Here is a 26,572-nt window from a genome sequence, read left to right on the forward strand (position 1 = left end):
TTTCTTTGGTACTTTTTTATTAATTACATCAGAAATTTTCACTAAAATTTTACTATGTCTAACACATTTTTGTTGTTGTTTTCTCATAGTTTTCACACTCTATTCACCTGTCTCTTCTTCTTTTCTTGGCCAATCAATGCTCTCTATCTCAACCACTCAAGGTACAATTGAAAAACGTTACAATAATAAAAACAAATTTAACTTAGCTATGTACTCAATAATAGTATTAATTAGTTTGTTAACAGTAGTTGTTTCACGTTTGTTTTGCTTCCGACATGATGAAGTACATGATTCTCGCTGGAACTGATTGGACTAACTAATAAGACGATCCTTGAATCGGATAAAGCTACGCCTGATATCGATCATAATGTTAGGTCAACTTACGAACTAAACTTGCAACAACTTTTCTTGAGAATGGGCGGGGGAAGTAGGGGCATCATTGCATACGAGAAAAGTGTATGCACATATGTAAAAGTCATAAAATGTATGCAAAAATTATAAATAAATATTTAGAAAATAGTTTCAATTTTTTGTAGTTATCCTTTCAGTTTTAGTTCTTCTTGTTTATGTTTTATAGTCTTTTGAACAAGTTTCCTTCTGGCGCACGCTGGCAAAATGTCAAGATTTGCCCTATATTTTAGTTTTTACTTTCCCGTTCAAGTTGTTTGCACATGGCGTCTTCGTTTACTTTTGGCACCCACTGTAAGCGTACGATAGTGCTCCTTTTGATTTGGGTGTGCGATTGGGTGGGAGGTACTCAAATTTCATTGCCAATCAAAGCATTTTCCAGCTGCCCGACAAACAATCTAGGTGAAAGTATAAACATTAGAGTGAATTCATTTCCGCCCTCGGCTCTTGGCCTCGTTTTCTAATTTCCGTTTTTTGGTATGTGCAGACAGAGCGACAGGGATTCCTTCACTTAGGACGTTGATCTTTTCCAAAGACCGATTGCCACCAACACATTAACGCTAATTGTTTTTTGTTTCAGTTTCAACACACAGGACACGCGACTAACAGCTAGGGGATTTAATCTAATGCTCTAGGATGATTTGTGGGCTCACTCCGGTCGCCTCCTCATCGCTACGAGGAGACGTCCGTCTCGGATCCGTCCACGTCGCCCGGCGGATTGCGCTTTATGCAGTCGCGTATGCTTTGCAGGATGATGCCGGTCCGGCGGTCCAGGGCCTCCAGGTGGGGCTGCCAGAGCACCGGACTGACGGGATCCTGGCTCAGGGACTCGCCCATCAGCTGGGACAGCGGCTTGGGACCATTGTGGAACCTAGCAGATAAATAAAATAGCACATTAGAATATTGCTTTTAATCAGCGTTATAAGCTTAACACCTCACTTCTGTGTTTCAACTACTGGCAACATTACATAAGTGATTGAAAAGCAATTACAGCTAAATGCTTATGAAGCATTTGATATTTAATCGCTTTCAATGGCTAAATTTAATTAAAGCAACTCAATCCCGAAATATAATTGGTGATAGGATAAGTACATTGGTTTCTGTTGGCTTAAATTGCATTAAATAGTGTACAACTTTCAGACGCAACTATTTAAGCCGTACAGTTTAGTAGTTTGCTTTAAATAAGAGTCTCACTTGTTCAAAACTAAATTTTACTAGGAGCAACCGCTTAAAGCGTAATTAAACTGCAAAATTCGTCAATTGAATATTATAAAGTTATATTTTGCATACTAAGTAGTGCCATTCAAAGCGAGCAGTATGAACTATGCTGTTTAATGCAATATATATATATATATGTATATACTTACTCCAGCAGTTTGACGAGCGTCGACTTGCGTATCAGGCAGCACTGCAGCACGGGCGCCAGGATGGAGAGCTCGTCATGGAAGGGCCGCCCGAAACCACGGCCGTGGTCCAAATGCAGGGGGAAAGTCTCGTTGCCGTAGACCCTGGAATGCAAACGAAAGCCGGGCCAAATTAGAGTGAATTCGGCAATCAGCCAGGGCAGGTCCTTCGAAGGACTTTCCTGGACGCGATTGGCGGAGGGGATAATTGCCTAGCAAAAGTGGGTGGCAAGGTGGCAGAGTGGCATGGAAAGTCAGGAATGCACCAGGACGGGGCCACTATTTCGGCCAGGTGTTAGCTGGGTGCCAGCGATGACATCGCCGTAAGCCCAACAAACGCTTTTGCATAACAAACAATTTAGCAGCAGCAGCGCAGCCAAGTCACCTGGCACCTGGTCTCCAAGGACCCGGCGCATCGATGATGTCGGGGGCGTTGGTGTGGCGGCTTACAACCTGGAGATGTTTTGCAACCTTTTGCAGGCGGTCTGAAAATATCTTTCCAGCTGCTGCATCTGCATCTGTGGCCACGGCACCGGCATCGGCATCGGCATTGGCCGCTGCTTGGCATGCAGGTGCTGGCATATCCCTGGCAAATGCAGGCGCTTAGGCGCACACAGGGCGCATACGTAACGTGCCAAAGGCAGACCGAGGATACGAAGGCAGGAAGCCAACAAAGCCATGTGTGCGGAAATAAACCGATCGCATTAGTTGCCATGCCAAGGACATAGATACACACTACACCCAGACGCAGACATAGACAGCAGTGTGCCGCCCTCCGCTTGGCTTAGCCCCATATAGCCAATACCACCCATACTCCAATGCTACTCACTTGAATGTCTCGTAATGATGACGATCCATGTTGCCAGTGAGAAAATCAAAGACGGCCATGTCCATCAGGTCGTACAGTCGCCTTCCATCGTCGTAGGGCGGAATATCCCGGACCTAAGTGGGCATCGTGCACAGGAGCGAGTTGGTGGAGGCGGAGGAGAAAATGGGAAAATCAAATGCAAAATTAAGCTGCAGCTCGGCCAGCGATGTCTTAATTAAGTCAGCAGCTTCAGTCAGAAGCGCCGCCCTCCCGCTACGACCACAATAAAAACATTTGCATTTCAATCGAGTTTAAATGCAAATTAAATAAAAGAAACCGCAGCACGAGCACGGGCCGCACTTGGGGTATACATACCAGGGCACAATAATTGGCATCTGTCTCCCATTGGGCCTTCTTCCTTTTGTGGTAGGACCGTCGCCAGGGATGCCGCCACAGCTGTTGGGTGAAAAAAGCAAAGGACGACCGGAAATCAATTCGCATTCTTGCAGGCCGACAGTAAACCGCTTATGCAATCACCCGAGTAATGTCTGTCGTTGCGAAAGGCATTTGTTTCTAAATCTACAGTAAGAAATATAATTTTCTAATATTTTCTAATATTTTAAAGTAACATCTTCAAGTTCTCACTGTCTTATTTAAATGCCTAAATACTTGCTTCCAAATATGAAAAGTTTTATAAACACTACCTTTCTGTTTCTCATATACCCCTTAAATTCAATAAAAAGTTTTTCATGCCTCATTTTTTGGTTTTTAACTTTAAGAACACAAAATTTCAGTTTTTCCACGAGTGTAAAACTAATAATTTTGCTTTATGGCTGCTTTGCCCGACTTTCTTGCGAATTCCTTCAACTGCAACTCCAAATTAATTTTGCTTAAATTAAATTATTCGCCCCGAACTGAAGGTGGGCAATAAAACTTTAGTCTCGACCCCTGCGTTTCCTGTGGGCCACCGCAACTTACCTTGCGTCCCTGTGTTGCGGGGTCAGGGGGTCAACAATAGCGACAACAACAACGACAACAACAGAACAGAAACAGCAACAGCAACAAGGAGCAGGATCGGGAACAGGAGCAGCAGAAACGGGAGCGGGAGCAGCAAAACAACAAATTATATATGAAATATATATGTATAGAAAAGAATTAAAAATAAGAAGGGGAGCAGAGCGCACAAAAATGCATCATAAAAGCTCGGCGCGTTGGGCGTTTTATGCTGAGTGGGCGTGGCATCGGCGGAGTGTGTAATGACCGGAAGCGGGGACCAAAACAGGGGCGTCCATTTTGGGGGTTGGGGGGATTTCCCGCAGCTTTTCGCGGGCAAGAATGCAGCAGGCGGCGCGCAAAGCAAAGCAAGGCAAACAGAAAGCGGAAAATGCAAACTTGGGGAAAAGCAACAAACTACTACGAGAAAAAATATGTGAAAAAAGCTAACATAAAGCGAAAAACCCAGGTAAGTTAACGCTGCCATGGTGACAGCGGAGCGGGGATTCTCATAGCGCTCTTTAGCTCCACTGTTCACCTTAGCTTAGCCAAAAAGTAAAAAAAAAATATGCATAAATCAAGCAAAATTAAATTTTATAAGAGCAGCGGGAAATGGGAAACGCGCAAAAAACATAGAATGTGAGGCAAGCAATTTGCAATTTTTGTTAGCTTCGCGTTAAATGGACTTGATAAGTTTGTGAACGCTGGCAGAGCTTTAAGATGCAATGACTTTTATGGAAATGGACGACCCAAAGTCGGCGGACTTTCATGGAATGCAATTATCACAGTCCGCATTTAGTAACCGAATAATAAAAGCATTTAATTAAAAATGTGCTCAAAAATACTTTAGTTATTCGAATGAAATGAAATGCCCACATAGGTTTTGTTGTTATTTCAAATGCATGAAGTTGAAGTTGCAGGCGAAACTTTAATGTTAAATAAAACAAGATTAGTAGGAATAATAAATGCCCTGAATAACTTAGTTCGATGATATTGAAGCACCTGAATTTAAGCCAATTTCTGTGATTAAAGTCAGCTTCTCTCCTCAATTAGAAGGAATTCATTTATAAATGCTTGAGCTCCACTCTATCCCAGCTCTAATCTAATCAATTGTTTAGTTATCACGATTATTTTTCCCTTTTTCTTTAGGTCCTTGCAATTTAGTTACCCGTAGATCCCCCTTAACTGAATTCCCAAAGCATTTAACAAGCGTGCAAATCAAATTTGCAACTTAATTAAAATTCTGTTCAGTTACAAAAATTTCCTCGTTGTTTACAACGCAGGGGAAACAAAACTTAGCCAGGCCGGAAAAGGAAAGTAGGAAAAACCTGAATAGCACAAGGGGGAGGGGGAAAAATAAGGGTGAAGAAATGGGGCTGTGCAAGAGGAGAAAGAAAAATGATCTCTTGTGCATAATTTACAGTTTTGCCTTACGCCAAATCTCAAGTATACACTTAACCATTTTCTACTTGTAAACTGTTTGGAGAGCGAGCCGCAAAAAAAAAGGGGGAAAATAAAGAGAATTATTCCTTTGAGGCTTCGGGGCAGGGATACTAAAAAAATATATATATCTCCGTTCAAAATAGACTAAAAATAAAATGCCTGTGCTGCGGCAAATCTAAGGGATGAGTCCACCGGCTGAACTGAACCCTTTTTATGGCCACAGCTCGCCAACCGAGGAGACAGTCCCGAAGTCCTGAAGTGGACAGGACTGGGCTTTAATTTTTCGGTAATTTGCATTTAAAAGCTGTTGCCATTTTCCCCTTTTTTATTCGCCCACCGCTCGTGTTTTTTTACGTTGATGGAGTGGACTCTAGAATTTATTAACGCCAACGACTGAGTCCCGGGTCCCTGCATTTTATATTCCATTTTACGCTTTACCAGTCGCTGAAGAACTGATACAATATTTCTGCTCTTAATTCAACGGCCAAACGAATGAATGAAATGGGCATGGCAATGAAGTGGCTCGCTGGGTTGGCTGAAAAGGTAAACGAGTCCGGCATCCGCACAAACAAAGGATAAAAGGCATACGAACAACAGAAATTATGCAAATTAAAAGTGAGTTCTTTTGCTTTTTGGGCCAGCCAGGCAGCCAGCTATTAAAAATTCCCTCTAAGCCTTAAGTGAGTTGTATCTCTAAGAACTGACCAACACCTAGCCACAGTCCATCGTCCATAGTACATAGTCCATAGTCCATAGCTCACCTGTTGCGAGCCACATAGACACCCAAACAAACAAACAGCTTACGAACTAAGTAAATAAAGTGATTTGTTATTTGGCCCGAACGGCCAGGCGCACGAATGTGGTAATGAAAGCGGGCAGAGCATAAATTGTAATCTGGAGCAGTGTTAAAGCTGGCCGTGCATTAATCAAAAACCACTTAGCCGGGCCCGCAGACATGATACCCAAACCATGTCATCCCATCCCATCCCAATTCCAACCCACTGGCATGCGTGCTGGATGCTGGATGAGGTGGCTGTGCAATGTGGACGCGGTGTATCAGCGTGGCTAGGAATACGATACATACCTTGCGATTGCCCGACTCAAAGTTGGGCAGAAAGGCGGCGAAGGAGCCCTCCAACATGTCCGGATTGCCGCAAATGGCATGCGAGGTGTCACAATAGTACGAGCACTTGCCATGGAAGCATAAATTCAGCGATGGCGAAACAAAGAACGTCTTCAATAAATTCTCCTCGGCCAGTTGATAAATTTCGGTCGTAATGTTCAGCGTACGACCGGCCACGGGCATGGCACGCCGGAATCCCAGGATCCTGAAACCGTAGAGGGGTGCAGAAAAGCGGTTAACAAAATGCCAAAAAAAATACAGGCGGGAAAAAATATGGTCAAGGTTGGCGAATTGAAGATATCCTGTAAGCAATGTCCTTATAATTATGAGCTATATGTTATCTTGCAACAAATAATCTAAATACTATTAAAACAAACATCTTATGCATGTAAAAATCGACCTATTATCTTTGTTGAATTGAGTTACGTGTGGAATATACCCCATATGATCTATGAGTACCCTGTATTAACTGAAACATCCTACGAGAAATAAGAGCTCTGTGGGTAAACTTTTTCTTAATGGTTTGTGGGGGCGAAGGAAAACGACTGCGTGTGAACCGGAATGCGTAATCAAGAACATGAAAAATATTTGTGGGCTGTTGTCAGGGAAACGGACGGTGGGAGTAATACAATAAGGAAAATAATTCCTTGTTTATTTAAGAAAACCAAGCCCAAGCACAACAATTGTGCTAATTTTGCGAAATCCGAGCCTCTTTAGCTTTATTTTCATCAATCAAATTACGATGGTAGCAGCGTAAAAAATAGACCTCGTATCGAAACGAATAAATGAAGATTTCATCAATCTTTTCACCTAGTCCACTGTTAATCTCTTTCGACCTTAAAGGGTTCGCATGGGATTTATGGTGGTGGGGAATGGTGGTGGTGGCCAGACTGACCAGAAAATATTATCGAAATTATTTGGCAACATGAAGCATGTTTCATTGTCTGGGCATTGGCAGCCACTGAGGTCAAAATGGGAAAATGCCGTAAATTTCCATCAGCCACACGAAGCCACTCCATCACACACATGTGACTCCATTAGAGAGGGCTGACAGCTCGAGTTGCCAGAAGTTGGGCCGTCCAATTCTCGGGAGTTTTGGCCAGCCAATCGACAGGAGGAGAGTGGAGCCAACTCGATTAGAGGATATGTGCGGCATGTGCGTGCGGTTGGCAGCCACAACAATTACACAAGTTATGACGCCTTATCTAAATTCAAAAATCCCCCGGCAATTAACCTGGCCGTCAAAGTTTTGTCAAAGGCAAGCAGCTGCTAACTATGCAGACAATTTCGGTCTAAATTACGGCAGGACATGTCAGGCCACTTGGCCAAGTTAATTAGCCATGAAAGGGCGCAGATAGCCAGATAGCCAGGCAGTCAGTGGGGTTATGTGGCCACATCATTTACATGAGTTGGCGCCACAGCTTTTTCGCCCTTTTGAAAAATATATTCTTAAACATCATTTAATGGCACCGTTTTGGCCTTGGCCACCCCGAACGGGTAAATGTATGGACATTTTTTATTTTATTCGGCCCGGCCATCATAAATAATGAACATAAATTGACTGCGGTCTGACCTCAGTATGTGTGTGTGTGTGTGTGGATTATTGGGATTCTAATCGCCGAGGGTCAGGCATCCAAAGCGTTATAAATTTGAATGCTGGCCGAATGTTGGCCAAGGGACCGGTTCACATGGCAGACAAATTGGTTAATTTGATTGCTTTGTCATGCACTAAAAAAAGGAATAACTTTCAAGGGGCCATAAAGTTGAAATGTGGTAGCGAAAATAATTTGAGCACTGCCAACCGGAATTTTACTATTACGAGTATTGGCCAAGGAAATGGCTATTATTTGTAGGGAACACCTAGATAGTATGATACCCTTTTAGGGACACTATAATAAAATCCAAACATTTGCTTAATTAACAGGCATGAAGCGAAAATGCTATCAATACGTCTATTATTCTAAAAATGTTATACATAAAGTGGTTTTCATTTTAATTTTAATAGTTTTAGTGCAAGGATCATAAATATATATGTATATTTTTTTCATTGCATTCGAAACAATCCCTTTTTAGTCGCTTAAAATTAAATTCAGGTATTTTCAGCCAGTGTCTGCAGAGCACAGTCTGGTTTGCCTAATTGAATATTTCAAATTGATTTTGCACAATATTTTCCCGATTTTCCCGCCTTTGTGCTGCGGTGGGAATCCGTTCAATGCTCACCATAAATATTTACGTATAATTGAAAATTAAATTAAAAATAAATAAGAGTATGCCAGACATTTACACGATGCCTGGGCAGATTTAATTCGATCGAACGATTTCACAACGGAATTCTTGTGCACTCGAATGCATCCGGTGAAAGTTCAGGGTGGCGTCGAATTGGAATGGAATGGAATGGAGTCGGAACTCACCTGTCCAGGTGGAAGGCGGCAATCTCGGCGTTGTGGCGCTCGTAGTCCGTGAAGTAGAAGTGGTTGGGCAGCGTTTGCTGCTCCCGCGGAAACCTGTGGAAATGCAAATTGCAAATGAGCGGGATCAGAGGTGGGGATGCGACATAATGAAATGAATAGAAACTGCGGGCTTCTGTCACCAGCTTAATGCATTTGCGTGGGGCCACTTTGAATTTTCCCACGGTGAACCTGCATTGCTACGTGCTATGTGCCAGCTTAATTACTTACACGAAAGGGAGTGCTATTAAAAAAAATAAAACGAAAAAAGAACGAAATGTTCCTATATATTTATTTAAAAAAAAAAAGAAGAGCAGAGAAGGAGAAGGGCTTTCATTTAAATTGCAAATGAATGGCATTATAAGGACACTTTGCACTTTGGCAGCTGCGATGGCAGAGATGCAGGAATGGGAAGCCAGCACGCTGACCAAGCCAACGCGTTTAAATCTCATTAAAAAGTGCATGAATGTTTTAAATTTGCGAGCAGCTTGAAGTGCCACCGCAAAACGACGGCAATGGACGTGGAATTTCCATCGACAGGCCGCAGGAAAGTCAGCGAATAAAAAGCGCAATTTTATTTACTCGACTGTGCGAAAAGTGTTGTCGACAAGTGGGCGAAAGTTGCATTCATTACGCACGCGGAAATCCAAGGGACAAATGCATTAAGCGGCGACAGACCGGGAAATCTTCGTCCATCCGTTGGCCAAACTCACCGCATCGGCTTCATTAAGGCCTTGATATCGTTTGGGTACTCGATGATCAATTTCAGCTGGGTGCCGCCCTCCTTTTGCACTGCGAACGGAGAAAAGACAGTGGAATGAATGTAAATTAATCAAGCACTCGGAATTAATTGAAGCAAAAACCAAAAATGCATGCAATTCTCACATCAGCGATCACCGGACTGCAGTCGGCTTTTAAAATGGCAAACCGTACCGTACCGAGCGGACTGCATAAACAAATTACACTCGACTAAATAGCAATTAAAATGCATTCAAAGAGCACACAAATATTGCGTAAACGCAACCGCACAAAGAAGCCCGAAAACCCGCCTTGGCTTGCTTTTGCGATTCAGTGTGTGTAGTGAACCGAAAACTTGGCTCATTGTAGTTTGGGCATTGCAGTCAAGCTGCTGACTGACCGTAAGGGAAAATAAAACCGAAACTCCTGCCACACACACGCCACATTTCATTGGAATTTATTCTAAAACAAACAAATGAAAATTGGTCCTATATTACTTATGAACTATCTCTCTAAAGTTGTTCTAACGCCAAAGGGCTGCATGTTTGGCTGTGTTTGTGTGCGCCAGTGTACACGCGGCGTATACGTGATAAATGCCAGGCAGAACAAAGCCAAAGTTGCAGCAATTATGCTGCCACAGTGTCATTGTTGCGCTCGGGCCGCCCAACTCTTGTCTATCCCTTGCCTTCCCCTTAACTGCAAATGAGTTTTCTTTTCGCAGCTCCGTGCAGCCGCTGTTAAAAGTTTATTATTAATAAATTATGAGTTTAATGAATGCGCTGGAAAAACTTTGCTATGAAAATAGTTTCGCAGTGGCACCTCAATAATGCCAGCCGCCGAGCTCTACATAATTGAGTTAAATGTGCAGCTGAGTCTCTTTTGCCCCGCTTACACTTTTTGGCCTCGTGTAAACCCCACTAAGGTTCGAAGGTTGGGGTTGGGGTTCAACAAACTTGGCCAGTATTTATGACTTTACAATCCCACAATTGCCGAACGGCTGAATGAAACGGAAGCAGACTGTCTTACCAACATGCTGTATTGGCAGCTTGATCATGTCACGTAGCACCGCATCCACCAGAGTGTCCTGCTCGCCGTACAGCTCCTTCTTCGTGATGCGCAATTGGAAGCGCTCCAAATTGCTGGCATTTGCACTGCAAGGAGAGATGAGAAAGTTGTTCGGGTTCAGAGATAGTGCGGGCAAAAGGGAAACAAAATGGCAGAAATGTAAGTAAAAATCGAGCATAGCAGCCAAGAGAGCCAGCTGTCGTTTGCAGGCAAAAGGAAGCCATAAGGACAATCAAGCTGGAGCCGTACACTCGGAGTAAATGTAATACCTAATAACAAGGAAACTCCCTCTAACATTTGAAGTAAAAATCCTTCTCTTCCTTCCATACGAGCTATCAGTTGCTACTTAAATAAAATATGTATTTTACGGCTATAATTTTGAGTACCAAAGTGTACTTTTCGCACAGTGCAGCCAGTTCTCGGGGCTCCCTCATAAGTATGCTATGCTTTGGGGCTGCATATCAAGATTTCTCACATTGATTTGTCAAAGCAATGCGCCCTGCTCCTTGTGCTCCTTTTCCCTTTCTTTGCCGCTGCTGTCATGACAATTTGGTTTGCAAATGCCAAGACACCCCCACATCAGCCAGCCGTAATCTTTGGTGGTCGATTTTTCCTGTTGCCGCCAGACAGACTGGCAATTGTCGGAAAATATCTTTTCCTCTCCGATTATGCTTTGCACTCCACGTTTGACATGTGCCGCTCACATGGCCAATGCTTTTGTCTTAAGCCCTGGCAGTTACGCTTTCAGATTTAGTCCAATTTGTGCTGGTTAAGCACTGCAGGCCCTGCCAGAATTTAAGCTGCAAAGTGCTCTCCATCGGCATTAGCTATCCCGTTGCAATTCACAATGCACAACAATTTATAGCAGTAGTCACAGTCAGTAACGACAAATTGAAATGCAAAACCCTGAACTCGCTTCGTTGGTCAGTGAAAAAGTGGGAAACGGGCGGCGTTGTCAGCTCCATTGTGCAGCAAGTTTATCACGATAATGAAGTCATATCCGTTCCGTGCTCCCCCAAATGCTGCTCTCCATGGCGTCTACATAACTCATTGTCCTTCTGCATCCACTTGCTCCACCACCCACTCCCAGCCCATTCATAATTTGCCCACCGACGTCTGTTATACTTCAACGCCTAACCCTTTTTTCGCCGCCTGAGATGGTCTTTGTGCGCAGGAAGGAAACAAATGTCTGGCAGACAACCTTCTTGTGCCCCGAATGACTTTCAATATATCAGCGTTCTATGGAAATGGTGACAACTTCCGAGAGCAGAGCAACCCCTTTCACCTGGCGGCGTAAAAGTGCTCGGAATCCGGTGACAATGACCAGGATTCGCAGGTCAGGAAGGGGGTCAAAAGAAGTGACGAAGGTTCCATCAGGTTCAGGCTAAGGCAAACCGATTCGAGTCTGCAGGATTAAAGCTGAGCCAAAGGGTTGAACATTTGAATATAATTGCTTCTACAATAAGTACCAAACTGCCCCTGTCATCTGACTTAAAATGCAGGTATACAAATAAAGTTTTGACACGAAAAGAAGAATGTTCTTCATAAATTAAGACACATTAAAATAATACACAGTTTATAATCATATAATATTACGATTTCTTGGTGGATCTTATTTAATATCTCATTCGTTAGCTTCTTTTGGCAGTGTGCCCCAAAGTATGCTAAGCAACGTGTTAGCTTGGCACAGTCAAATTTCAGCCCATGCTTCATTTGTCAACTGCGGTGGAGCAGCTCGCCCATGGAGTAGAGTTGGCCAATGGAATCCGGAGCAGGAGCTACGTAATTGATGAAGCCGCCCAATCCGGACACTGACTAAGCACTGGCCACTGTCCGCAGAGTGGCCATATGTTTCTGCGAGTCTGCGGCTTGCTCCGAATGGCCAGCTGTTGCATATTCGGGGCCGAAACAACACTGAAACAAAGAAAGAGCGCCAGCCCGAACCGAATTCAAATCCCTTGGGTAATTGAGTCACGTAAATCAGTTGCAGCGGCCGGCAGTCAACAAAACCCGAAATCGCATTACAAGAGAAAGTGCTGAAGAAGGTGGGTCCAAATGATGGGGAGGAGGGGTGTCGGTGTGCTGCTACTGGGAGGAGCTAAAAGCACGCCAAAAGCGCACGTGACACGTGGCCCACAAGCACATATCCCGGCAAACATGGTCTTACAAACGCTGACAACCGCAGTGACAGTCGGCCACCAGCCCCCCCAAAAACGGCCCCATGGCCGCCTCCACCCACCCACTGTCCTTCAACCACCAAACCCCTCCCGCCACCCCCATCCATTCCAGTGGTCTAAGCCCGCGAAAAACTTTGTTATGCAAAGCGTTGACAGCTCAACGACGATGACAACAACGTACCGCAGCGCAAAAACAGAAACGCTGCGAAATGCACGAAAAAAAAGGAAAAATAATTGAAAAAGAGATTTTCATATAATTGGTAGTACCCCGCAACCGCCGACCCGCTACCCTCGACAGTTGCACGTTCCTGGCGGTTACTCGCGTCAAAAGTTTACTTTGAGTTATGTTTAGCGGAAATTAAATTTATTTATGTCAGCGATGGGAGGACGGACGTGGACGGGCTTCACTCTGAATGACGCTCACTAATCAGCTTAATTGCGCTCGGTTTGACGATTTGACAGGGCAGGCGGTCTCCTAAATTCCCAAGTGCCGCAGTCCTGAATCGCGCTGGCCAAGTCCTGCAGAGCATCGCTGCCATGGCAATGGCCACGAATAAACTTTGCTTACAGCTTAATATTATTTCGCGAATTTAGGCTAAAGAGAAATGTGAAAAGCGGTGGAAAGATGCCATAAGCCTGGATTTTGTTTAACGAAAACTGTGTTACAGGTAACTGATAGTTATGAAGCTTAAAAAAATGTAACGTACAAACGGAATGGTTACTTTTTTCACAACTGGAATACCTGTTGGATGTGCTGGCATCTTTCCTCTGCTTCGATAACAATTACTCATTAACCAAATATTAAATTTCATTTTCCACGGGATTGGAGCTTAGCCCATGGGAGTCTCGCGTCTGAGGTAAACTTTCTACCCGGGATTATGACTGGCCGAATGACTGGCTTTCTACTGCCATTGTTGGTGCTGTTATCCTCGGTGTTATACCGCCGGCCGAAGTGGGTACTATAATAACAGCTGTCAGCCGGCATGTCCTGGCCTTTGCTTAAGTCCCACCAAACCCCAGCCGCCCCGCAAGTCCGCAATTATTTTGCCATAAGAAAATGTCAGTAAAGTTTCGCAAACGCGCACAGTCCTCCAGTTTTCTACCCGATTTCCCCGACATTCCCGACTATCCAGCATGGAGCAGCTGCGTCCTGGCCGCAGCCACATAGCCGCAAAAGTGCTGCTTAGATGGAGAGAAGGAAAAGTTTGTGCGTGTGAAATTTTGCGGCCGCCAAGACCAACGAGGAGCCATCGAAATGGACGGACCCGGGACTGCAGCACGGACACTTTTGAGCCGAGTTTGCAGTGAGAGGGGGAGCTGGGCCAAAAGGAAAGTGAAATTAAACTTATATTGTAGCCGGGGATAAAACTTCAGCGGCGGCAAGAGCGCGAACATTAAAACCAATGACAGCAGACCAAACTGCAGCTGGGATCCGCGAGGAGCTGATGGGTGTGGAGTGGGTCGAGGCTGGAAAACTTCCACTTCCATTTCCACTTCGCCATCCGAAATGTCAGCAAGCTCTCGGAGTTTTACACACTCGTCGACATTGAGCATAGTCTTTTATTAGCCGGCGTTCGCAGGATTCTCAGGATTCGCAGGATTCGCATCCTGACCGACAGCTGGTAAAAGTTCTGCTGTTTCTTCTTTTTAGCCGGGTGTAATTCCCTCGAAATAAGATTTCTGCCACCGCTCGGCGCTCGCAATTGCAAGCTAATTAAAAATTTGTCATACTAATTAAACGCGACCCGGGGACTTGGGCTGATTCAGCGGCAACTTTGTCGTAATTATATACCCGGCTAATGCCGGACAGGCTTGTACCTGACTCTTCAGCTGCCGCTGGTAATAACTCATCTAGTAATTTTAGGCACATTTGCATTTTGTCACATTGCATTCTTTTTTTTGTTTTACCCCACCTGCAGTCTTTTCTTGGCTGCATTGTTACCGGAGCTCTGGGCCAAAAACTGCTGACTAAGCCGCCAGCTAAAAGGGGACGAGAGATATGGGAGAACGTCGAGCATGTGGGGAGCTGCTCGGCGACAGAATTTTAATGAGATATCGCCAGGAGACGAGCGACAGGCGACAGCAGGAGTGGGGGAATCGCGAGGAGATGGAGCCACAGCATCCGGGCGCCGCCTTGATCCTGTTTCAGCTAACTCAGATCCTTCTATCTTTTTGGGTTGATTAGTTGTAGGAGGCTGAGTTGTAAGGATTAGCTTTTCACTGCAATTGGGACTAGTAGTAAGCAGGCTCAAATACATATGGTACTTAAATGGTTTTGAGAATGAACATTCCCAAATTGGTTTGATGTGATTACCTTTAGCTAGCTATCAGCGCAACAAATTTATCGTAATTTTGTAAAGCCCAAACTTGCAGAGCATCTTAAAACTAAGAACCATTGTGTAGTAAGCAAGTAATTTAATAGAATCACTTTCATAAAATTTGCACTTTGCTTGCAAGAGCATCCGAACTTCTTGGCCCGACTAAGCCAGGTAAACCTAAACCTTCTGCCAACTTTTTTTACCCTGCACATTTACTGCCAGCAATTTCGCTAGTTAATGAAATTTGCATTTTGCTACGTGCGACACACCAAAAAAAAAGAAGTAGCAAACTTTCCGGCTTGCTTTTCGGTGATGTGCTATAAATTAGAAAATCAAGCATTTTATGCTAATGCCGACGCCCACACTTAGCCAAGCCAGACAACACCCACCCACCACACACCACCCACTCACACACACCGCTAGTGAAACAACAACAAGGGCAGCAACAACTTGACAAGTTTTTGCCACTTTGCATTTTACCCATTTTCGATTTGCCTCACTTTCTCCGCAACTCCCGGAATTTTTGTGCAACTTCAGCTGGGACAAAATGTTGGGCAACTATTGGAGCAAATGAAATTACTCATACGCTACGTATTCAATTTTGATAAAAACTAGCAAAACGATTCGCCAAACGCATTGTAAAAGCAAAGGAAAATCGCTGGAAAAGGACCGTTCGGAAGATGGAGAAAACTAAGCTGATTACCGAAAAAGAAAATCAAATGAAAACTCGTCGAAATAAATTTCATTGCTGTCTCAAGTGTGTGTGGGTGGAAAACCGAGATGGGAAACGGAAGAGATGCCGCCAACAGTGACGCAGATAACCGATGGGTGGGTGGCAGTGCAAATCCACATTGATTTCTTTATTGCACTTTTATTTGATTGTGCTCGCATGAAATTACGCATACGCCGTGTTGAGACAAGGCAAACTCTCATCAACGTTATCGGCGGTCGGCATCGGGGAGGAGGAGCAGTGGAACAGTGGAGCAGTTGCCACCGGCAACAACAATCAGGCAACACTTACCAGCGACAGATAGAGACATGCCCGTAAAGATGTGGGCACCGAGAACTTTCTGGGGGGCATACACTCAGCGAAACATATATCTAGAGTTGGAAAACCAATCCTTAATGCGGGAATGCACTGTAGTCTTGTTATAAAATTCTATCTAGTCCGTTGGAAAGATTGTATCTATAAAATTGGTGCCTTTCCATACATTCAAATCAAGAGTGTCTAATTTTCTTAGTTATAGTTAACTTTTCCTCAAGTGTACAGGCTAAATGTCTAAAACGTAAATGTGTCACGTAAATGGAGCGTAAATTTCAATAAAAATCATTTCAATTCCATTGAAGACCGAAAAGTGCCGTAACTGCTTGCCGCACACCCCACGCTCCTTTTACTATCCATTTTCCATCCTAGAACCGTAAAACTCCCCCACCTTCACTATCAATTACCACGTAGCCGGATAAAGTGGCTCGGGGGCCCATAGTAAAAAAAAAAATGTAAGCATTATGTCCTTCCGCTCAAGGGAAATTGAATTTTTTCGCTACTGGTTTTTATGTGCCACTCACCTGGCCTTGCGGTGCAGCATCTCGGCCAGCGTGGGATTGTCCCTGCTCACATCCGGCGCATTGTCCACAATCACATGCGAGTACTCATCGCTGAGCAGGTGCTTCTGCAGATCCGCATAGCGATCGTGCGGTGTGGGCTTCCTCGTGGATGTGCTCCTTGATGTGCCGGGTCCGGCTGCTCCGCCCGAAGCACCGGCAGCCGCATCCTGACCACTGGTCGCCCCGCCACTCTGGCTCGCCCCCGCCTGCGTGGATGCCTCCTTGGAGCCCGAGGAGTTGCTGGAATAAAAGCAAAATGAAAGCGAGAGTACCTCTGTTAAAAAGGAGCTGCATAAAAGTGAGTTAAATGTACAAGAAAAACAAAAAAAAAAACAGGGCAAAAAATTGCCATAATTAGCGGAGACCCAAAAGCCGGGTGCTCTTGACAATGGTCCGGGTGGCTCTCGTTGCTAATTGCAACTGCCAAGTGCCCCACTGCCTTTTAGTGGCAGCCATCGAGCTACACTGAACTGAAGCAGCCTAGACAGCTAAGTGCCCCCTGGCCAGGCTCCCAAAGACACGCACTTGCTGCCGGTAAGCTGGAAACTTTGTCAGCCAGGATTTTAGTTGCGTTTACCTAAGACGAACACACCCACATTCACATCCACATCCAGCTCCCCATCCACACCCACAAGCTTTAGACACACATGGGACTCTTCACTCGACTGCAATAAACTGAAATTGCAGGCACTTCAAGGGGGCAAAACCACAACCCATACAAGTTGGAACAGTGGCGACACCTAGGGGACGTGCCTCCAATATCAGGTAAATACAGCAAACTTTGGCCAACATTATTTGCAGAAGTTTCTTTAGACAATCTGAACAAAAAAGGGGGAGACAAATTTCTTCACAATTTATAAGTTTGCTTTCTCTGACATATAAGTGGCATTTTAGTCCATTCAAATGCGGTTTTGGTGACAGAAATTCGTATTCATTTAGATTCATATTTCTCCCAAAGTTTGCGCAGCATTTTGCCAGCCTATTCCACTGTGCTTGTGCTGGTAATCAGCAGCCGTTTAGACAGCGCCTGCTTCAGACAAAAAGAGTGCTTGAAAAATGAATTAAAGTTTTTGAATTTGTTGCATCCATTTTGCTAGCCTTGACTCTTAACAGCTCTCGGCGAAATGCTTGAGATCTAACCTGGCCTGGCCGGGTGCTCCGTTTCCGGCCCATTTTCCTTCTCCACCTCGTTAGCATATGTATGTATGTATGTCCCGGGAAACCGAGAATTATGCGCCAGTTGTGTGACCATTAAGCCAAATGACAGCACTCGTGTGCACAGGCTGAGCGGAGTGCACATCATTAGGCCAGAATTTCGAAATTTGAGTTTTTCGTAAATTGTCGTTGTCTGAAAATACTTATATATATTTTTTTTAATTGTGCGAGTACCCCCAAGTTTTTGGGGCGAAAGTCCTTTGTCTGTCTGTGTGTCTGTCGGCGCCTTGTCTTATCCGTCAAGCAGACAGGTGTGTTGCACACAAAGACACACGCATACACACACACACACACACACACATGTGTGCCGTGTGAGAATGCAAAACTTTTTCAATTAACAGTTGCCAGAGAATGTCTGGGCCGAGACAGCAGATAGGCCAACAGCCGAGAAGCTGTCAACATTTGCCATTTTCCCCAGCTCGGATGAGACAATATCTGGGCGACAAAGAGCCTTTTCCACGGCTCGGGGTGGCTTATTAAGAATTTTCCGGCGCAATGAGCCTGGGCGGATTTCGCGCGTTTCGCGCATTTTATTGGCAGCCGCATAATGCCACTTTATGTGCTAATAAGTATTTAAGTCGCCCCTTGTGCAACCACTTGCAGGAAGGGTCCTCATATTTATGGCGCTCGCTCAAAATGGCTTCCGCTATGGGGGATATGCCTCTATAGGGTAGTGTTGTAGTAACCCTCATTGTTTTCGACTGCACTGATCGATGTGGCGTGCACTTAATTACACTTTGGCAAAAGCGAAACTTTGCTCATTAAAGTGCCACGTGGTGTGCGTAACGCTGGCCACATAAGCTGGCCATGTGCTGCGGTTAATTAACCAGTCAACTGCAACTGTAATGGCAATAGACGGCCCTGCAACAAATGCAGCGACAACGCGCAGCCACAGGATCATAGGTGATAGGTGAAAGTTTATGCAAGTCGAAAGCTGTGACACTGCCAGGGGTTAATGGATGGATTTAAGGGAGACCTAATTGGATTTCAGTACGGCATTTCCACCTGGCATCCATGGAAAATGCCATCTTGTATAGTTCGTGAATGGCTATAACTTGTCACGTTTAAATTGCGCAGAGTTCCTAATAATTATCTAAAATCTAGTCATAATAGAATCCATTTAAAATTACGAAATCGTTTCAGTTAATATGAATCTTAACACATTTTTATTTGATTTAATCCAATTATAAAAGTATTAAAAGAAACGAATTAAAATCTCTGTCAGCTACAGCAACTTTAATTAAAAGGGTTAAGAAATGCCCGACGATAAAAAGAAAACAAGGAAAATAGAATAAAGATTGATAACAGCCCAAAAAATGAGAATCATCACTGAAAATGAATTTTCCCTCTGCTTCGTGGACGGCAAACACCATTTGCAGCATTGCCAAGTTGCTGCCTCAGTTTTCAGTTTTTAATGAAATAATTAAAAAATTATAAGGCTGGTGGGCGAAGAGGGCGGGGGGAGGTAGACAGGAAATCAGGAAGCGGAGCGGCGTCCTCCACGGGCTTTTCGGGGCGTCTGAAGACGGAGACGGGCAAACATTTGATGCTTAAATAGAATTTATTACGCTTCACAGCCGCGTTGCACGACTCAGTGCATGGAGGCATCATAATTTTGCATTTGCCCTGGCGCATAAGTAGATAGCAGGGAGCTTCAAGCCCGGCGTTTCTGGCCGCCCTGATGCTCCCGATCTTTCTGGGAAGAGGTATCCCTCAGACGCAGCGAATACGAAGGAACGGTTTCCGAAGGCATTCATTTTACGGGCTGGTGGCAGGCGGCTTATGAATTAATTAAATATTTACTGGCTAAACATTGGCGTTTTATGTTGCCGAAGAGGGAGCGGGAGCGAAAGCTTGAGCGGAACGAACCGAAAGCGAAGCAGCACGGGATGCGCGATGCGAACCGGAGTCGTTTACTGCACCTGGGAGGAAGTGGAAGTCCTGGGAGCTGGAAGGATGGTCTTAACAGTTTCCCTTGCGCCTTGCTGCGTCATTTTGATGTTTTATTACTCGACTTCCGCCAGCCGCAGCAAAATGGCGGCGGACCCTTAAAGTCCACCCACTTTCGCCCACCGCACGCAACGCAAAAAGTGGCCAGCATGAAAAAATGAAGTGTTCAAAGGTAAAGCAACTCGGCCCCGTCCGTCTGTATATATTCTCCATGGCAAAGGCATTAACATGGCGCTCCTGTGCTTGTTCCGCTTTCTTGTATTCGTTGTAGTTCCCAAGAAGTTGGCCCTGCCTTGGGTTTATGTTTTGTAGCAAATTACGTTTTAATGCCGGGGCCAACCAAGTTTTATTGCAACTTTTGTTGCATTTCAGCTAAATTGAATTATGTACCCTGCCGTGTTCAGTCGCCCCGAGGGAACAGTGGGGTGTTTGCCGGAGTCAATGGCCCGACCCCGTTTGCGATTTGTGCATAATTTTTAATCCCCCGGAATGGCCAGCGGTGGCCCATTTGCTTTGGCCAGTCTGGGGAATACTAAGTTACAACACGCTGCTTTTTGCTACCTGGGAGTTCGAAATGAAAAAGGAGAAAACGTATCGAACTAGGGGTATATGGTTTATGGTCTTGCCGTATTGGTAAAATTCTAAAATATTGCAATGATAACAATTTCCTGCCAGACGACTTACTTTCCACTTACCTAATAACAAAATTTCGAGTACTGTACAAACAACAAATCCCTTCTAGCATGCTCCCCATGTTTCAAGCTCTGATAACTGATAACCAAATTCCAGCTACATGCACTAATGCTTCATTAATTCAATGAGGGTCAGTTTTCATTATAATACTCGCAGGGAATCATTACAACATCCTAGCTGGCCATCCATCCAAGCCCACATTCCAAGCGAACTCGAAAGGTATCCGCTGATTAATGACGGGACTGGAGCAATAGATGAGTCAGATTTCGTGTACTAGACGGACACCGGGAATGCGGACTTACCTCTTCTGCAGGAATTTGCGCTTGAACTCGTGCAGCATTCCGCCGCCACCCGTGGCATCGTAGTCGTTGCCCAGTCGGATCTTCTGGTGCTGCTGCTGAAGGAGGTGGCGATTGGCCACCCCGAAGTCCATCTGTACATCGACGATGAGCAGGAGGGTGAGCAGGACAAGGGTGGCGCCCAGACTGATGACCAGTCGCTCCTTTAATTTCATAGTACGCAGGACGGCCATGATGGGATTGGTGTTGCAACTGTTGTTGCTTGCAGCAGAAATGGCTTTTTGTTGGCCGCGTATTGCCGGTACGGCGGTCTCCTGGCTTTTCCTATTGATCGATCCAAAACTGCGCAGTCTGGTCAGCCAGCCAAGATTGCGGCCGTTGATCTCGGCAGGGGATGAGCTATCTTTGGAGGGTTTCGGAACAACCTCTAGAGTTTGTGATTGTGGATCTTGTGTAGCGGTGCGACTGGTACGCACTATGCGACGCCTGATCACAACACGACGTCGTGGCGTTGCCTCCTCTTCCTCCGGTTCCGAATCTGGATATAGCACTCGATCCGGCGGCAGCTCCTCCTGCTCAGCTGAGTGCTCAGCCTCAACTGGAGCTCTCCCGCCAACGGGCCCTTCGAGGTTCCCCCTCCGCCAATTGGCTACGCCTATTGGTTCAGCTGATAACTGGCCGTTAAAGGGGCTATCGTAAACGTCGATATCAGCACTCGTTTGTTGTTGCTGCTGCTGCTGCTGATGCGGCTCTTGCTGCAACTGCAACTGCAATTGCTGGCGATATCGAAAGCGCTGAAGGCGCTGTGCCAACGGCGTCGATTGAGCTGCCGCTGCGACCGCCGGTCGATAGCTGCAAAAAAAAAGCGGGAAATTACATTAAAAACCAATGCGAATTCAAGGGTGCCGGCTGGTGCGATGTGTAGTTCTGGTGATAGGCAATCAAAATTCTATTAAGTTTTCATGACTTGAAGGGTCGGAAAACGAATACAAAGAAGTCACAAATGAAATGCCAGTAAATCCTATCCGCCAATAGCACCAATGCAGACCAGATACGTTTTTTTTTTTTGGAACAACTTTTTATGAAAAATAAGGATATAAAAATATTACAGTCACAGGAGAGTAATAAAGTAACAAAGGTTATAAAATATTTATTTTGCTAATAAAACAAATTTATTTGCTGTAAATGTAAAATTTAGTTGAATGACCTTCTTAGAGTTTCGACCACTTTCTAAAAAGCAACAGAGTGCACAATCTATTTAGCCACAATAAAAAATGTATCAACATCTGCAAAAATGATGCTAAATAAAACATCAATTATCAACGAATAATATTTTATTTTCGCTCTGCCAATTTGAAATGATATCACGAATTGATTTTTCATTAAAACCATTTATTTTTCCAATTTCAATGACTAAATTTGCATTTTTCAAGGTCCCCATTGTATGGATATTGTTTATTTTGGTGATAAGCTCTGTATTTATTTTTCAATTGGCTAATTCGTATCACCCGCTCCACATATCAGAGTTGTGGACTATCCCTAACCATGTCAAGCTTCAAAAATATGAACCTTTGGCCATTTTGCAGTTCGTATTTTGTGTCTGGTTATTCATAAAGCGGCGTCACGGCATCCGCCATGTTGACTGCCACCGGAAATGCGACAGCAGCCATTTTTTTTTTTCGCCGTCCACCGTTATCGCTGCTCTAGCGTGTTGTTGCTATTGCCAGTGCTTTTTGCCGGTGCCATCAAGTTGCCGTAGTTGTTGTAGTTCCATTTTATTGTCTCCATTTTTATTGTTCATGTTTTTGCTGGCCCACGTAGCATGAAGCATATTTTGCAGGCAGCCAGCTCGTGGCGGGTTCCAGTCGGAATTTGAATTGTAACTACAACAGGAAGAGCTGGTCGGTGCCAGGATCTGGATCTGGAATAGGACCTGCAAAGTGGCCGTTGTCTGTTTGGCCGTCGGGTGGTGGTAAGCTAACGAAGCTTGTTGCTGCCTTGTTTTCTGCCCACATGCAAAGTCAACACGGTCCTGGTCGTTCGACAACCGAAAATTGTGGGCGAAATGTTGAATTGCCCCGGGCAACAAATGCCGTAACTGCATTAAATGTGACCAAAATATTCCAGTTCTTCACATACACTTGAAAAAATAGGGCGGAAGTGGAAGTGTGTGGTGTGGAAGTGGAAAATAAACCAATAAATTTTCAAGGTATCAAATAACATTTTCCCTTTCCAATAAAAGCTAATCTTCATACATCATAAAACTTGTCAATTGTTTTGAACAAATTTGTGTTTAAAACACTCTAATTTTCGTAAAGTGTATGCTAGTTACTGAAAGCAAAATATTGGTTACATTTGGTTTAATTTCAGTTTCAATATTTTCTTGAGTGCATTACTGTATGGCCTGCAAATTGAATGCGAAACCCTTTGATTGACAGGCCTACCGATTTGTTGCTGACGTAACTCGGCTCACAAATTAAACGTCAAAATCGTTGGCAAAAATGCTGATTACAAGCAGGTCTGATAGAAATAAAATGACAGAGGCGGCACTAAATTGGCAAACAAAGAGCGGCCGAAAATGGCTGCGAAGGAGCAGCAGCAGGATCGCAGTGCCATGTCAATCAAAGCACATATCATGCCAATTTTCTATGCAGGCTCGCCCCTGAGCTCTGTACAGCAGGATGAGATCCTGGCAATTGCTCATATCCATGACGAGATGATTTGACAGTTGCAGAGTGGGCGTGGCCAAGGGGTTAAGGCCAGACAAGGGCGGAATGGTTTTAGGGGTCATGGATTGGTGGGTTTAGGTACATGAAGTACGTGTACAAGGAACTCAGCTGAAGAGACTTGGCCTGGCAACACAATGGCACATCTCTCGCCGTCACCAGCGCGTTGGCAACATCAATGGGCAGTCAAATGCAAAGCACATACGTAATCCCAGGAAAAGTGGGTGGGAGCTGACGGTGGACTGATGGGCTGGAGGGCTGAAGGGCTGGAGTACTGGAGAAGCGTCATCCACACGAGTTTTCCCTATCAGCCAGCCGGTGAGGGCGATAAGCGCTGTGGCAGTGACATGCCAAGTGCGAGTGTGAGTGCGAGTGCGAGTGGGGCGAACGCAGTTAACAGCAATTGCTGTCGTCGCATTTTGTTGTCGCTTGATAAAACTGCTGCGTTGCATTAAATTAAACTCATGCGGTGTATTTAAATGCCGCATCGTCGAGGGTCGAGGCTCCGGAGTCAACTAAGAGTCGAGTAAAAATAGCACCAGCAACAGCAACACCAATCGTTTTAATGCAATTGCTGACAGCAGCAACAACATCGCCAGTGAGTGACAGCAATTTCCTTTCCAATTTGCGCTTTGTTTTTATTAATCAGACATATAGCCGCACAAGGCAAAAAAAAATGCAAAAAAACTAGTAAAGAAAGCGAAATGAGGCGAGATGTACTTAAATGAGCTGGGGGCAATAAAGTGCAAAACAATTTAGAGCACAATATCGCGTTGAGTTGAGAGCGGGATATGTTAATATTCCGCCAAATTAATCATTTCACTTCAAAAGAAGGGACTCATAAGAAAGAATCGTGGGAAGTTGCTAAGGCCTTCCTAATCTATTAATCCAATCAATTTCAATTATAAGCTATTCCAATATGAAGTAACATATTGTGAACAGTACAAAGAGTACAAAACACTCCGACAATCGACGACCCCGAAAATCAATCTTAAGCCAAATTGGAGCACTCTGAATTAAACTGGGTTATCGCAATGCAATAAATCAAACTCCCTTTCAATCAAACTTGACAAATGCCTTTCCGCTACCTTTCTCCAGCTCAATTAGCCTTCGCCGGTCAACGAACTGCATTCCGTGGACTCTCGCTCCGTACTTGATATTATATAGTAGTTGTGCCGCACTTGAATCGCAGCTGCGAGACCCCCACTTTATCCAGTTTTTCCCCCCCATTTGCTCTGCATGATTGCACTGCAGTGGAGGGGATACCCTTGTAATTTTGTTGTTAACAAATGCAATGCGTAACCCGCTTGAAACTCAGCTCGATTCGAATCAAATCAGCGATTGTGCAACAGCTTGAAGTGACACGCTCAGTGCATCCACATCCACATCTATATCCACCCAGTTGCCCCGCGTGACTTGGCCACGCATCGATGGCAGTTGAGAATTCCACTGGCCGGGATACGAATCCGAATCCGAATCCGATTCCGATTCCGTTGGCGATGGCGATAGCGATAGCGATGGCGGTGCCGATGCCACAAAAGACCCGACTTATTGATCGATTTGTTGCCACACTATTTGAGCGGTTTGCACTTGAGCTGCTTACAACTACTGTTGCCATTACGAAGCCGCCACCTTATCGACCCAATCGAACGGGCAATCAATCGCGATGCCATTCGATATGCAAATGGTGGCCAAACTGTTGCAGCCATCGTGTTGCCAATTCGGTCGAGTCGAGTGGAGGGTGTCAAGGTTAGTTTGGCTTACACGTTTGGCTCATTTACATGGCTCCCTTCTCCTCCGTATGGCCATTGAAGCATCCGCTAAACTTCAGCAAATTGCGGCGGGTGCAAGGGTTTGGAAAATGGAAAATAGAAAAGCTAAACGCAGTTTGGGTTAGTTGCCTTGCCTTTCTGGCTATTTCTTCACCTCTCTGTTCTCTATCTCATTCCCTGTGCTTTGGGCCCTTTGTCAATTTACCTTTGGCTGTGCAAACTTTCGCGCTGCTCCGTCTGAAAGTCCAAATCCCACTGGTCGTCTCGGGAAAATCCTTCTTCTTGCACCAGGTGATTCAATGGCAGCGATTTCTCAGCAGATTTGCCCCAGGTCATTTCATTACCAAAGTCAACAGAAGTGTCCTGCTGCTGGTGCTGCTGCCACTGCTCCTGCTGCAGCTTCTCGTTGCTGTTAATAAAATTTTCCAGCTGGCTCGTCGACTTCCAGTTTTTGTGCTCCGATGGAGTCCGGCTCATTGCCAATTCAAATGCACTCTGATGGCAGCCATTGTGCGATGTCCTGGGAATTACCAATGCCGATGCCGTTGTAGAAGCCGGTGCATAGGGACTTGAGCCCAGCTCGTTATGGTCCTGGCCATTGTATTGTCTCACTGCCGATTGATTCGCAGTCATTGGCAATTGATTTATGCCCAGAGCGTAATCATCGAAGCTCTTGGTACTGGGCAGGCCCATCTGGCTGCCCATCTTGCTACCAAACCCCATGCCCATACCATTTCCAATCCCGTCATCCTGGCTGCTGGCCCTCTGGAGCGAGAAGCTGCTCTGGCTGCGGCTCCTTTGACGAGCTTCCTTTTTTTTGGCCAACTCAGCCGGCGAGGGGGCGAAGAGGTTCCGGATGCTGGCATTCCGTTGCCTTAAGTCCACTTCGCTGCCGCCTGACTTAACCTGGTTTGATGGAGAGACGCGTAATTGTAAATGGAAAGCTCTTGCCCAATTTCGTGTTCATGCTCAAGCAAGGGGCAATCTTTCGGGGTTAGTAGAATCGAACGGGGGGTAACGGGCAGAACAATTGTTATCTTACGGATAGTGCCAAACCAACAATAATTTAAGCCATCAACGGAACACAACTCAACGCAATTCAACTCAATGGAACTCAAGTAAAAACCAAACTCGAAGTAAAAACTCCCGGGCAGAGAGGACAATGCTCGGTCAACTCGGCGCCCTTTCATAATCGGATGAAAACATTTGTGGAGTGCTACTTACACTCGTCCTCGAGGCAAGTGACATTGAATGAGGCGGACTCAAGGAGGCCAACTAGGAGACTTTTCCTCTTCCAGCCGAGGTTCAGGTCATCAAGTGGATGTGGAACACAGCACCCAGCAGAGTTTGCTCTGCCGATTTTTCTCGCTTTTCCTTACGGCGAGTGTA

General features: G+C 45.1%; 1 protein-coding gene across 2 annotated transcripts; it reads right to left on the reverse strand.

Annotated features, from left to right (window-relative positions):
• Positions 1 to 26,446, reverse strand: LOC6729253 (extracellular serine/threonine protein CG31145). 2 transcript variants are annotated; one of them, XM_016174856.2, is made up of 13 exons: positions 26,408 to 26,446; positions 25,389 to 26,089; positions 20,689 to 21,537; positions 16,490 to 16,768; positions 10,390 to 10,514; positions 9,339 to 9,417; positions 8,590 to 8,682; positions 6,140 to 6,383; positions 3,598 to 3,606; positions 2,995 to 3,075; positions 2,641 to 2,753; positions 1,776 to 1,916; positions 1 to 1,279 (listed from the first exon to the last, which is right to left on the reverse strand). In XM_016174856.2, exons 1-13 carry the CDS (start codon positions 26,429 to 26,431, stop codon positions 1,081 to 1,083), a joined length of 2,937 nt encoding a protein of 978 aa, XP_016035906.2. In that variant the 5' UTR covers positions 26,432 to 26,446; the 3' UTR covers positions 1 to 1,080. The 2 variants fall into 2 exon arrangements, with proteins under 2 accessions (XP_016035906.2, XP_039151842.1); XM_039295908.1 differs by lacking the exon at positions 3,598 to 3,606.
• Positions 26,447 to 26,572: the final 126 nt, after the last annotated feature.

The sequence above is a fragment of the Drosophila simulans genome, chromosome 3R (genome assembly GCF_016746395.2).
Source record: "Drosophila simulans strain w501 chromosome 3R, Prin_Dsim_3.1, whole genome shotgun sequence".
NCBI lineage: Eukaryota > Metazoa > Arthropoda > Insecta > Diptera > Drosophilidae > Drosophila > Drosophila simulans.